This window comes from Accipiter gentilis, chromosome 15 (genome assembly GCF_929443795.1).
Source record: "Accipiter gentilis chromosome 15, bAccGen1.1, whole genome shotgun sequence".
Taxonomy (NCBI): domain Eukaryota; kingdom Metazoa; phylum Chordata; class Aves; order Accipitriformes; family Accipitridae; genus Astur; species Astur gentilis.
In genome coordinates, this window is record NC_064894.1 from 8615686 (window position 1) to 8628689 (window position 13004).

Here is a 13004-nt window from a genome sequence, read left to right on the forward strand (position 1 = left end):
CCCAATCCTCAAAATAATAATGCTTTACAATGGCTTCTTCCTTTGAAAAACTGTTGCATTAGTCGTCGTTCCTAGTGTTTGACTAAGCATTGCAAAGCTGCATTTGCTTTAGCTAAAAGCATAGTATTTGAAAAAAGGTTGAATGCAGGGTAGTAGAATAATAGTCCTTGGGATTGCAAGGTATACCTTGCTCAATCCCATCTATCCCATAATTTAAGTTTACTCAGGAAATGAGTCTTGGGTAGTCCTAACAGGGATCTTGTTTATGACTGTTAGCTAAGGTTTTAGTTGTGTTTTGCACCAGTATTTTCTAATGTACTTTATGTTTTAAACCAAATTAAATGGCTAAATAATTGCTTTCACACAGGGCAAACTCAGAAGATGAATCTCTTCCAATCCATAACAAGTGCCTTGGATAATACTTTAGCCAAAGATCCGACTGCAGGTATGCTATACTTGTTAGTGTGTTTTGCTTTGTATAAATTGCATTTTACGTTGCCTATTTGTGTGCCATATTAAACACATTTCTTGTGGCCTTTAAAGTTTTCTAATAAGTTATTTCTACACTTTGATCTCAAACAAAACTTAAAAACGTGTTGTATTAACAGATTATTAATGGATTATGTGATCTAAGATGGAGTTGTGTCTTCTGTATTGGCTGGGTGTATTTTGCTTGAAAGTTGGGACAGGAAGACACATTGCTTAACATGCTTCTGGTATTACTGATGTGAAATATACTTCAGGGCAGCTTGAGTCCCACAAGGAAGTAAAGGAGTTTTTAAAATGTAAATCTTAGTTTTTAATTCCTTCAACTCTCTATGCTCAACAAGTGGTTTTTTTTTAGAGACTATATATTCCTTGCTCTGTTCATTCTCCCTTCTCTCCTTTCCTACCCTCCAAAATTCCTTTCCAGCTTTACTGATTTCTGTTCGTCATTGTGCATAGGCAACATAAGATTTTCTAGGCTTTTGCAGTCTGAATAACCTATAACTTTGAAGATGCTAGTTCATCATAGCTTGATTTAAGAGTTATCCTAAACTCTTTTGCACAAAACTTATTTACTCCACTTTTAATTCCTTATAACTAACAGGAAGTCTGTTACTTCTGTTGTTGTAACAAAGGTGTGATGATGGCCAGATATCTGAAAGAGATGTTTAATGTCATGAACACAGCTGCAAAAGCTGTATGATCTTGTGTAATTCTGTTTTTTTTCTTTTTAGTGTGTTAGCAAGGCACTGCTTGAACCACTGCTCAACATGAAGTCTGACTAATCGTCTAATCTGTTAGGACAAATTCTACGTTGTCTGTCCAGTACTATGCCCGTGTACATTCCCTCTCAATCTACAGTTGTGTTATAATCACCTTTTTTAAATTAAACTTGGACAACTGAGGGTAAATTAGTGCCAAGAACAGATTTTAGGACCATTTCTGTAGAATCAGCCCTATAAAAGTAAGTAGAATGTTAGTCCAGCAGGGACCTAAACTCATATTTAATCTTCAGCCTTTCAGTCCCTCTAAGGTTCCAGTCTTGCTCCTGAGCTTTGCAAAGCTGGATCTTTGCAAAGCCCTTTGCAAGATGATGTTTAAGTTTTACAATCAAGACATGTGAGTTGTCAGTATTACCCTACTTACTGAATGAATTAGTACTTTTTGCAATAGAAAGCATGTCCTTCATATGTTTTTAGTTGTATGGGAATTAAGCAACTGTTGTTTAAGTAGTGGAAATCCTCATACTTGTGTTGATGAGAATTAGAATCTGTCCAGGAAAATATTTTCAGTGGCTGAACAGAATGAGTAAATCCACACAAGTTTGCTGATACCAGCATTAAATGGGATTTTTTTTTTATGCCAGCTGCTCAAAAGTGAGTAGCCATATGGTGATGGAAAGGCCTTACAAAGATTCTAGAGTACATAAAAAACCCAAACAAGTTAGTATTAAAAATGAATTAGAGAGGTGACCAGGGGACATATTTCAATCATATGCTCCATGACTACGTTGGTTTTACATCATTATACAAGTTATTTTTCTTTAAGTAGTGCCATTAACACGATTGTCAGAAGTGGGTTAATCCATCTTAGTGCTTCCAATCAGAAATGTATTTTATTTAAATAAAAATAATATTTGAAAGACAAGGAGGTTAACTTATTATTTTGTATTCTTTAGAATATGGAGAGTATTGAGGAGTTTGGGAATTATCACAAATGACCCCAGTTCTTGCAAGCTGCTATTGGTGATACTGCTGCACATCTCTTACATGCTTGAAAAAATTGAAATGGGCAATAATGTGAATTAAATAACAAAAGTGTTTTAGAAAAATTAGACATCACCATTCCATAAATTCAAAGAAAAAACCCTCCAGATTAGTTGATATGAAGCTAAATTTTAAAGGCAATTACTTTTAGTGATAAAACTTTATTGGCTACATCACCCACACTATAAGGATAGTAGTGTTGAACACTGAGCGTTTTCCTGGTTATTAGATAACCATCTTTTCTGTAGAGGACTTCCTCTGAATTCACTTTTCAGGTATCTGGCAAGTATGTGTCGAGAAGGCTTGAAATTTCATGTTGGATTGATATTTTGAAGAAAACTTCAATTTGACATTTTTCAAAACACTACATTTACTCATTTACTGAAATCTGTGTATGAAGAATGCAAGTGGTTATTGGCTGAAGCAGAACACAACTTCAGTGACTCTTTAGTGACTGACTATAATTGTTTCTTGGAATTGCTTTTATTCATTCAGATTTAGATATTGTGATATTATAGAATATCTCAGAAAAATAAATAGATAATTTAATGAAAGCATAGATGAGTTGGTTTCGTGAATTCTGTTCTGAGATGATTCCTCATTAACCTCGGTTCTTTATTTGGTACAGTTAGGCTCTGCATGAGAAATGCTTAGGTCTAGATAAATCTTGAAGTAAAATGAAATGTTAGGTGCTACTTACGTTAGTGTCTTGTATAAAAAACCTTTGAAACATGTTCATTAAAAGTAAGATACATTGGAGTAACTTTAGCCTCCTCTACTGTTCTTATTTTTCAGTAATATTTGGTGAAGATGTGGCCTTTGGTGGAGTCTTCAGGTGTACAGTTGGCTTGCGAGACAAATATGGTAAGTTAACTTTTAAATCTGACATTATTTTCATATTAGCATTTCTTTTGTTTTGTAGCCCTCTGTGGTTTGTGGGAGAAGAGAAGAATATGTGGGAGAGAAGCCTTGTAAATGGACTTCTGTTTTCCTTTCTGTCCTTGAAAATAGAAAAAATTTTGAATGAGTTACCATTTACGTAAACTTTCAAAGCTTCTGAAACTTGCTGACATAGTTTCAGGAGTCTTCTATTTGTTCAACTAACTTTATCAATGTAACTTGATTTTTTTTTTTTTTTTTTTTTTTTAAACTGCAACTGGACCAGATATTCATCATCGTGACCCCATTTAATTACTGTAATCAAGTTAATGCCTCTTAGCAACAATACATGGTGATGCTTTTTCATCCTATCTGTCAAGAACTGTGAAGAAATTACATTAACAAGAATTTAAATGCTTTGTTAAATAGAGTAATTTCTGCATGGCCTGAAAAGCCAATATAGAAATGATGTGTTACAACTATGCTTGTGCTTCATCTAGAATGTGATCGATTTACTTGTTTGGGAGACTCATGTGAAGGCATTCAGGGAGATGGTACAACCTTTGTCTCAAAGAATCTTAGAAGTAGCCTTTATCACTAGATAAGAAAAACAGGTTTGCAAAAGTACATGGGAAATAAGATGGTACTTAATCATCTCATGCCTCAAAGTTGAGGTGAGTTCAGTGGAAGAGAAAAAATAGTCACTTGCAGGAGCTTTTTAACTTTGTTGCAAACAATTAAAAAATAAGTTTTAAATAGGCAATTTCTTTAAAAATTGCAGGAGCTTTTAAAAAGTTCTTGTGTGATCTGTGATTTAAATTAATCTGTATATTGTGTTCATTTTGGGAGAAACTTAGTTCCACTATTTCTGGGCGAGTCTCCTACAGCTGAGTATCAGTGGCTTCTAAAAGTCTTTTTCTTTGCCCCATCTTTCTTTCAGACCATATGTTGTTGCACAAGCATCTAAGTGTCATGTTCATCGTTCTTGATGGATAGAATTTAACCACCTAGTTAGTGATACCTGGTTGGCAAATCTAGAGGATTTTTCAAAGTCCTTCACTGTTCTTCCAATTAAGTTTCTTCTTTGGTTATCCATTTGGTGTGGTTTCATTAAGTACCCGTTTTGCTGCGAGAAGTACTGTTACTGGAACGCTAAAAAAGAAAATAAATAAAAAAAATAATCAATGTTTCATGTATGGCACACTGGCTAGACCATAGCAGTTTACAGGTCTTGGAAACTGCTTGTGGATACAGTAACCTGATAGCTTTTAATGTGGCTCCCCCACTGGGCTATTAAACAGAAGAAGATGTTATCACATGTTAAGTTTCAGCAGCTTACTTCCTTCAAGGCACAAAGATGACTGGGATTGCTAGCAGCCAGTGATTAAATCTATTTCATTTTCCTCATCTGGAGGAGATGAGTTACTGCCATCTTGGAGATCACCAAGATCCACTTTTTTGGAGTGAACCAGATAAAGGAAGATGAGGAAGACTATACTTTTAAGAAGTTTTAGAAACATAACCATGTTTTGTTTTCTTGTTTCTCTGCTTCAATTATTATGTAGATGTTTTCTCACAGTCTGGTTTATATGTTAATGTTCAAATAGTTTGGATAGGACTTTTATTAGCAATGATCTTTAGTGCTGTATGTTGAGGTTGAATTAGAGTTCTGTAACTCTGGTGTGATATGTTAAGTCTGTTTACTAGACTTCCTGTGAAAACGAAGCCTCTGAAACAGCAGTCAGTTGCTGGAAACACGGGCAATGGAAGACTTCATTTGTGAAATAAGCAACAGGAGTAGATGGCTCCATAAGCAACCTTTTGTTTTTTAGTGGACATCTCCAGTTTAAAAGACAGAAGGAGCAGACTTTATATTGTTAGAGTGTTGCTTTGAGGGTTGTTTGTTGGTTTTCTTTGAGGTAAGAAAGTCATATAATATTGTAATGAAGGAAAGATATTATTTCATTCTTGTCATAGTGTTTTACTGATGATATATTCAGAAGTGCCAGTGCTGTTCAAAGACTCTGTGATAGCCCCTGCCCAGAGCGCAGGGGTACTGTTGAGATGGATGCTGTTCAGGGAGCGCAAGGAACTATTCACACAGTTCTAGTCAGTATGATAAGCAACAGTCACAGCACATCAGCAGCCTAGCTAGTATCAGATTTATTTTATGATCATACAACAGATTTTAATGATATTTTTGCGGAAGATATAACATGACTTTGGGAATATTTGAAAAGAACTCCTTTAAAGTGTGAGAGGCAACATGAGAAATTGTGAAAGTACCTATATGAACATTGAACAAGGGCTAATGAAAGCTAGTATTGCCATTTGATCAGAAAGGGTGCTCACCTTTTTATGGTGAATAAGAGGATAGATTTGATAAGGAAAATCTAAGTAGTGCTCTTGTTTCATGTGATTGTAAAATAAAATGTGTGAGTACGTGTCCTTATGCAATGTTGGGGAAGGTTTCGATATGATCCCAAGAGCGAGACTGACACAAAAGAGGTCATAATCATTATACTTAAAAAACCTTTTATTATCAAAAGTGGAAAATAGTGGCGATAGGATAGAATGGAAGAAAAGGTGTAAATTAAGCAAGCAGTTGGGTTAGGATTGCTAGGATAGTCACCACCATGGATCCAGTGGTGTCCCGTTGGTCCTCAGGTAAGCAGTCAGCGGTGGGAGTTGTGAGGATGGTCACCACCACGGATCCAGTGGCGTCCTGTTGGTCCTCAATCTTCAATTCTTTGGTGGTGGGAAAAAAAAAAGCCCCACGGCTTGTCTCTACGGGTTTTTATAGGGCATATTTCAATGATGTCACGCGCTGCAGGTTTCGTCTATCACATGACCTTCTGTGTGATCGACACCAGAAACCAGTATCTTAACAGCTCCTGCCCATTTCCTCCCCTGGATGCCTCAATGGCCTGGTAATTGTCCTTATGGACAGGGGAGTGTCCTGCTTAAATAGGCCATCTTGGAGATAAACAGTTCACAGTTCCTTGAGATGACAGTCCAGTCCCTTGCGCCTAACAATCTTTGAGGCAAATGGTTCGAGATAACAATTCAGTCTCTTACAGTAGGTAAAGTGCTGGTGAGATCAAATTGAAAAGTTAGGAAACTCTCTCTTTACATTTATTCAGAGCATTGCAATGATTGTATTTGTTAGAGGAAAAGTGTGTAGCTGGAAGAGGAAGCAAAATCTGAAAAGCTTTTTGCTGTTTTCCTACCTAAAAAAAAAAAGTTTGCCTTACAGATTCATTATAGAAAGATCTTCCTGAGATCCCTTTGTCTTGCAGATCCTGAGTTTATGGTCTAGGTGAGAAGTGAACTGGAGATGTTGATAGTGATTGAGAGAGAAGTTGGTGGAGAAGGCATGACAGGAAAAATAAGTAAGAGTTCTTTATGCTGCTGATGAGATGCCCATAAGTAAATGGAGTCAATATCATGAATACAAGTTTGGACACAAAGAGATGTCTACAGATAAAAGGTGAACTTAAGAGTCATTTACATAATGATAATTCAACTTTGTAAGGCAGGTAAGATGACACAGGTAACTTTTGGCTTCTTTCTTTACTAATAGTGAAATTCTGTAGAAAACAGGCAGTGGCTGGAGAGGGAACAGCAAAGATGAATTAGAGTACATATTAAAAATATAGTTACAATGCTGAGGAGAACAGGAAAGGCTGAAAGTGCAAAAATTGAAGGAATCCAAAATTTCAAGAGGGGTGTAGGTGGCTGTCAGTGTTGTCTTGGAGATAAGTAAGTTCTGGATGCAGTGCTTGTTTTATGCTGAGGCTAGAGTCTATGTAAAATAAGGAGAAATTCCAGACAGAATTGATGAACAAGCAAGCAACCTTATGGATCTTACCCGTACAAGGAAGACTACATACACTTACTGACTCTTCTTCCCCTGTTCCCCACCTGAATTTACCATCAACATAATTATTGGAGATACAAGTGGTATAATATGAGGTTGTTTCCATATGTTGATGTAAAATGTGATGGAACGAATGTTTTATTTTTTTTTTCTCCTCTCCTGAAAGAGGTATGCATTTGTACTTTGTACTTTGTCCCCCGCCCCCCGTAGCTAATCAAAATCACTAGGTGGCAGTCTATGCCTATAAGTAGTTATTCTGATACAAATGCTAGCTCCTTTTTAAGCACTTTTATAGAGGTCAAGGTCTAAGTATCACCTAATATTATAGTAGGGAGAATTTAGTATATTAATACTCAGTAGTAGTACTATACGGATGTTGCTCGCTATCCAGACTGTTATTGAAGTCTCTCTGGAGACATAGACAAGAAATTTGCTTTTAGAATAAATCTGTCATGAAATCTAAGATCTCTTTTTTGCCAGGAAAGCTGTTTAAGCCTGAGTGTAGGGTAGTGTAATATAAACACAGCTAGAGGCCTATAGTAATAAGTGAAAGAAGTCAAACTTATTGACTTCGTAAGGAAATAAATCCTAATTTTTGATTGGATTAATTTTTTACATGCTACAAAGAGTTTTGTTTGAAAATGTTTAATTGAGGAATCATATATAAACAAATCATTGTGTAGAAGTTTCTTTTCCACAACAGCTATGACTCAGGATAGTTTATTTGTTCATATACATCTTATATCAACATCCAAAATAAGCGATTCTAGTTTTCTGGCATTGCTTTGCTGCTCATGATCCTTCTATTGGTGTTAGTGTGTTTTGCAGGAACTGAATGCTTAGAAATCTGTTGCTGTATAATCCTGCTTACTGAAAATGAGTAGAATCCCTGAATTTTCTTATGTGGAAAGTTCCTTTCAGATAAGGGAAGGGAAGTAAGTCTTGTAAAATTTTTTCCTTTGTCCCCTCCTTCCAGTCTTGCACACTGGAAGGCATATTCCTGTTTTATTTCTTGTCTCCTTCCCCATCACCCCCTGCCAGATTTTTAGTTATCACCATTTTGCAGATGTTGCATACTCTAACCTGTAGAGTATCTTTATTGAAGTAATGAATGTCTGCTGTTCCATAGTCCTGCTGTCTTGAGATGTTTTCGTGTCTCTAGAGCAAAGATGTAAACTGCATTATTGATAGCCTGCTTCCTTGCCTACTGTATTTTTGTAGCCTAGGTAATGTGTGCAAACATTTTTTTACTTTTATTTTTTTAAAAGGGAAGTATGTATTAATTTCAGTCTTTTGAAGAAATTGTTATCTGAATGAAATAGCTGTACATTTGTCTTTTGGTCTGCAGATGGATTTGAAACAGTGGTCTTGAGTGTGGATACATGTGTCCTGTTGCTCTGCCTGAAGTGTGAAATAAAGTTGCAGCATGTAAAGATCAGACTCATCCACATGACAAAAATACAGAGATCAGAGGTAGGGATTAGATGACAGGCGGTAAAGAAATGATGGGAGGAAAAACGGAGGGTAAGGTAAAAATGGAGAAGGTGGACAGAAGAAAAGACTGAGAAACAAGAATAGCAGAAACAGTGATTGACAAGGAAGGCTACTCAGAAGAATGCCAGAGCAGGTTTTTCTTATTTTTTTGGTAACTCCAAAAAAACCCCCATCTAGCCTACTGTGGCCAAAAGTGAAGATTTTGAGATTATATAAACAGGGGAAGTGAAGTGTATATATAATACTTTTCTTGAATACTCTCTTTGCTGTCCTCCAAACACTTACAGCTTGAGAGCTTCCTTATCCAGAAGTGCCTCTGCGTAGTCATCGGCCTCAGTAGAGATTTGTCTTTAATACCATTCTGGCCTACACTTGAAGGGAGGCTCTAATGTGCACTTACTGCCATGTTAGAAGTCTATCCTTAGTGAGGGTAAGGATAAGAGCCTCCTGATTATTTCAAAGCTTGATATTCTGAGAACGTGGAATAGGATCAGTCCTTGCTTAGAACTCTGAGAATCCAACAGCAGTAAGATTGGCTTGGCAGGTCTTTCCCCATAGCAGTGCTTTGGGGAGACTGAGGTTTTTTTTTGTTTACGTGTTCACTTTTATAGATGAGATTTGGGTAGGTGGTACAAACCAAACTCGGAAGAATTGAATACATTTAAAAGTTTGGAATATTAGATCAAGTTATTGCCCATGTTTGTTGTCATCTCAAAAAGTAATATACATCTTCAGTAATTTGTGTCTCTATGCTAAAAAATATTTGTGTACAGGCTTTCCCATATTAGAGCTGTTTGTAGGTCTTATCTGTTACATGCAGATATCTCACACAAATGAGATGCACAGAGTTGTATGTATGTGTTTGGATAATATGTTTCAGTGAAGTTGCGTTTCACTCAAAAGCCGTGAAGTTGTTATGCTTGCCAAAAAGTTTATGCTATGGAGAGAAGTTGACCTAGTAAAGAAACATGAAAGACCAGAATTTAGTTTTTCTTGTTGCTAAGATTTCATGCAAGTTTGGATAGCCAGGGAACTAGCAGTTTCCCTTTAGAACAGGAGTAAGGTTTGAGCCTTGTGTCTCCTTAACTAACCAGATTGCAGTTAAATTTAGGGATTGCTTTCCTTGGTATATCTGATGTCTAATTAGAGCTCAGTAAAGCTTTTCATGTTCCTGTTAATGTATCTGAAAAACTGGAGTAAAAAAAAATAATTTTGAGTGTAGTCCTCTGAAAGTAGTCTTGAATTATCCACCTAGCAGAGGTTAAGGGAGTTGGAAGAAAGGTGGTCAGCAGGTGAAAAAGTGAAAAATCTCTTTGTCCTGATGACCAACTCGCAGAGGGTCACAGTGGCTTCAGGAGCCAGCAGGTTAAGTGTAGTTGTGTTTGATCAATGCTCGAAAGAAAGAATGATGTTGGGAAGAGAAAATATGTTTCTGGAATTGAGTGAGGCAAGGAAGGAGCTTTAGACCAGTACTTGTAAGATGGAACTTTCTGTGAATGGTGAATTTGGGTAGGAGAGAGATAGTTATTGGAGGATTTTAGAAGTTCAAAGAATCACTTCTGTGATTCTGTGATATTTTTAGAAGAAGTTTTTAAAGAAATTAGAAAGGAGTCTAGTAGTATCATCAGTCTTCTGCAAAGCCAGCTGTGATTTAGGTATGGATGCAGTGAATCCATGTGTTGGTACCCAACATAGGTATTTTTTTTTTAAATGTGAAATTGGAAAAAATGTGATCCTTAAGGGAAATTTTAGTCTAACTATTATGTGTGTAGGATTCATCTCGGCAAATGCACCATTTAAAAGCTGGATCTAATATAAGCAAGTAGTTCAGGTTTCCTCCTGGTTCCATATCAATTCTAGCAGGTAATTTGTGCTTTTGAGACTAACTATGATCATAGAATTGTTTAGGTTGAAATAGACCCTTAAGATCATCGAGTCCAACTGTTACTCTAGCACTGCCAAGTCCACTGCTAAACCGTGTCCCTAAGCACCACGTCTTTTAAATATCTCCAGGGGTGGTGACTCCACCACTTCCCTGGGCAGCCTGTTCCAATGCTTGACAACCCTTTTGGTGAAGAAATTTTTCCTAATACCCAATCTAAACCTCCCCTGGCACAACTTGAGGCCATTTCCTCTTGTCCTATCGCTTGTTATCTGGGAGAAGAGACTGACACCCACCTTGCTACAACCTCCTTTCAGGTAGTTGTAGGGAGTGATAAGGTCTCCCCTCAGCCAGATTAAACAACCGCAGTTCCCTCAGCCATTCCTCATGAGACTTGTTCTCCAGACCCTTCACCAGCTTCGTTGCCCTTCTCTGGGCATGCTCAATGTCTTTCCTGTAGTGAAGGGCCCAAAACTGAACACAGGACTCGAGGTGCAGCCTCACCAGTGCCCAGTACAGGGGGACAATCACCTCCCTGCTCCTGCTGGCCACACTATTTCTGATGCAAACGAGGATGCCTTCTTGGCCACCTGGGCACACTGCTGGCTTGTATTCAGCTGGCTGTTGACCAGCACCCCCAGGTCCTTTTCCGCTGGGCAGTTTTCCAGCCACTCTTCCCCAAGCCTGTAGCGCTGCATGGGGTTGTTGTGACCAAAGTGCAGGACCTCGCACTTGGCCTTGTTGAACCTCATACAGTTGGCCTCAGCCTGTCCAGATCCCTCTGTAGAACCTTCCTACCCTCAAGCAGATCAACACTTCCATCCCACTTGGTGTTGTCTGCAAACTTACTGAGGGTGCAGTTGATCCTCTGTCACACCACAGCCTGCACTTCTCATTCATGGCATGTCTTTCTGTTTGTCATCAAGGGGGTCTAGGTGACTGCTTAAGTTAGATTCCTATTATTTGGATGCCTGACCAGATTACCTTCAAAGTTTTTGAGCTGTTGGAAATTATTTTTGGACTGAAAGAGCAGTGTAAATGAGTTGTTTTACTTTTTAGTAGGGAATCCTTGAACAATGCCATTTTAGTTTACTTGCAACTCTTTGGAAGTATGGGTAGAATGTGAATACTTTGGATGGGAATTTTTATTTCAAAGATTCTCAGTTCCTGGAGGATGCCACTGTGGTGTCTCCCACCAGAAGTGAGTGCTTGTCCAGGGTAGAAGAGACTTGGCCTCAGTTCTGTCCCTCAGGAGTTCTGAACTTACTCCCAGAATTGTTGACTGAGGTATCAAAGCTGATCTCTGTGGAGATGCAGCAGAAATGACTTTGTCAGCAGTTGTTCTTTTGGAATGTTTTGGAATGAATTTGTCTTTTGCTCATGTGATTCATTTGTTGCTGTTTGGGATCCTTGGTGTGATAGCAGGGTGAACAAGAGGAAGATAGGTTTCCTCCTTTCTGTATTAATGTCCCATCACTGGTTGGAGGGTCTTTTACTCATGGCTTTTATTTTTGTCTGTTCTGGTTTCTTTTGGCTGTTCTCTTTGGTCTCTTTTACTGCTCTCTTCCTCTTTTTGTTTGTCAGTGCTTACAGAGGTGTACTGCCCACAGCAGCTTATGGTACTCTCTCATGCAAAGTCAATTAGAACAAAATGCTTTTCATAAGGTTTCTGTGTAACATTGCTAATATGTTCTGGAGTGATGTTTGCTGCCTTTATTAGCAATGTGGTGTTGACTGTCAGTTTGTGACATGCTTTAGTCCGTAAGTCCTTTTGTATTGTACTGCTCTGCAGCCGGTAATTGCTTCTTTTCTGTGTCGATGCCTGATAAAACGAAACTCAGTAGGAACAACTGTGTGTCACTCCTATACGTTGGGTAAAACAAAATCGGTCTCAGGTAACTTTCTTTCAGGTAACTCTGAATTACATACATGGCTAGAGACATTCATACATGCAGACAGTAGTAAATGAGGGCTAAGCGGCTTCAATTTTTTTTTTCTTCCTTAAATTTTTCATAGCTAATGTACATTTCCTCACATAGAGTAGAAAAGGTGCACATGTAACTTGAAATTTAATTCTCTTCTTGCCATATTCTGTTCAAGCACGTAGGCTTGTTTTGTAAATAATCCTTCCTGTCCTTTATTATTTTGGTGTAGCTAGAAGCATAGATAAAATTGGTAGGAGTTTTTGCTTCTAAACCATGTTTAAAAAAAAACAAGGGTGAAATAGATGGGGAGCAGATTGTAAACAGTAATTAGTGTCTGTTTAGTCGGTCCAGGATATTTTCTTGCGATTTGGAAAATCACGGAAGAAAAGGAAGAGAAGAAAAGAGATAACACTTGTATTGAATCCTGTGAGGGTGCGGGGAGTTGAATCAAAGATTTCCCCTGTGGAAAATTTCAAACACATTAAAAAGCAAGTGACTGAACTGCATATGAAACCACAGTTATAGCAAGAAAATAACATCCTTATGTCAGGATGACCTAGCCACATTAGCAATCAGCTGGATGCTTTAAAAATGATTTTATTTATCACTTCCATATTTGTTTTCCTCTGTTCTCTGCCTGCCTTACAGATTTAGATCCCTGAAGCACAGGGTATGTTTTGAGACAGATCAGC

At 37.8% G+C, this 13004-nt stretch overlaps 1 protein-coding gene across 4 annotated transcripts in view; it reads left to right on the forward strand.

Annotated features, from left to right (window-relative positions):
* The window catches only part of BCKDHB (branched chain keto acid dehydrogenase E1 subunit beta), a 132717-nt gene that overhangs the window by 2381 nt on the left and 117332 nt on the right, over positions 1-13004 (forward strand). For all 4 annotated transcript variants that reach the window (XM_049818053.1, XM_049818056.1, XM_049818055.1 and 1 more), the window contains exons 2-3: positions 368-445; positions 3048-3116. In XM_049818053.1, coding sequence (XP_049674010.1) covers positions 368-445; positions 3048-3116 — 147 coding nt within the window. The remainder of the gene's footprint in view (positions 1-367; positions 446-3047; positions 3117-13004) is intronic.